The following is a 1007-nucleotide window of genomic DNA, read 5'->3' as shown; positions in this document are numbered from 1 at the left end:
GAATTGGTGGAGTGGTTTTGTGAGTCCTCGGTTTCCACCCGCCCCTGCTGATTTTGAGGCATGGCTAACACGGGCAGCGAAGGCTATAGGTTCAAGTCGCGGTTCAGTCTTGGTAGTCGAGAAGGATCTAACCCCTTCTTCTTGTAAAAGACTATTGTAAAAGAGATTAAGATTAGGAAGGGGATCCGTCCATAATATTTGGGAACGAGCATTATAAAAACGATCGTTTAAACCAATCAGGAAATCACGTACCCGTCGTTTCTCACGACAAGTTTCAAAAATACTTACCCAATCGCATTGACTCGGGTTGCACGAGCAAGATGGAATTGCATCATGTTCCATCAAATCGTCCAACAAACAAGTGATGCGGTCGTAATAAGCCATGAGAGACTCCGTGGAAGATTGACGACAAGCCATGATTTTTGTTTATAAGCGATAAACACGAGCATCATTACCTTGACAAAAGCGCTGCTTCATTTTGTTCCAGACTTGCTTGGCTTCGGGTCGATATGCGATGGATCGTCGCAAATCAGGTTCAATGGAATTAAAAATCCAAGTAGTGACGAGAGCATTCGTGGAGTGCCATGTCTTGAACTCCGCTGCAGATTCTGCGGGTTTAGAGATTGAACCATCGATGTAACCCAATTTGTCTTTAGCAAGGAGGGCAATATGGAAGGCGCGAGACCATTCATCATACTTATTACCATTGAAAGCAACTTGTGTGATGTTGCTTCCCGGATTTTCGACTTGAAGAACCGAGACAATTGACGAGGATTGTGAAGGAACGATTTTAGTGTTTGTCATGATGATAGGGAAGACGACAAGAAGTAGATGACGGCAGAGGGATTAAAAGAGAAAAGACCTAGCTGATACCATATTATGATTAGAAGATTGGAAGCAATTATATGAATATTATTACGTTGAATCAAATTGTGTTTGTACAATGCTAATACTTGAGTTTTTATACTCGACTATACAGTGTGAATGCGGAAATAAAAGATTATACA

At 41.7% G+C, this 1007-nt stretch overlaps 1 protein-coding gene across 1 annotated transcript; it reads right to left on the bottom strand.

The window, feature by feature from the left end:
• Window positions 1–426: 426 nt before the first annotated feature.
• On the bottom strand, window positions 427–804 carry LOC141637628 (uncharacterized). The gene has a single exon (XM_074447100.1). It carries the CDS (start codon window positions 802–804, stop codon window positions 427–429), a length of 378 nt encoding a protein of 125 aa, XP_074303201.1.
• Window positions 805–1007: the final 203 nt, after the last annotated feature.

This window comes from Silene latifolia, unplaced genomic scaffold, assembly GCF_048544455.1.
Source record: "Silene latifolia isolate original U9 population unplaced genomic scaffold, ASM4854445v1 scaffold_124, whole genome shotgun sequence".
Taxonomy (NCBI): domain Eukaryota; kingdom Viridiplantae; phylum Streptophyta; class Magnoliopsida; order Caryophyllales; family Caryophyllaceae; genus Silene; species Silene latifolia.
This window is presented reverse-complemented; position numbering and strand designations above follow the sequence as displayed.

Bases quoted from the DNA above. Each gene is read 5' to 3' on its own strand.
- LOC141637628 (XM_074447100.1), bottom strand. From the start codon at position 804: ATGACAAACACTAAAATCGTTCCTTCACAATCCTCGTCAATTGTCTCG.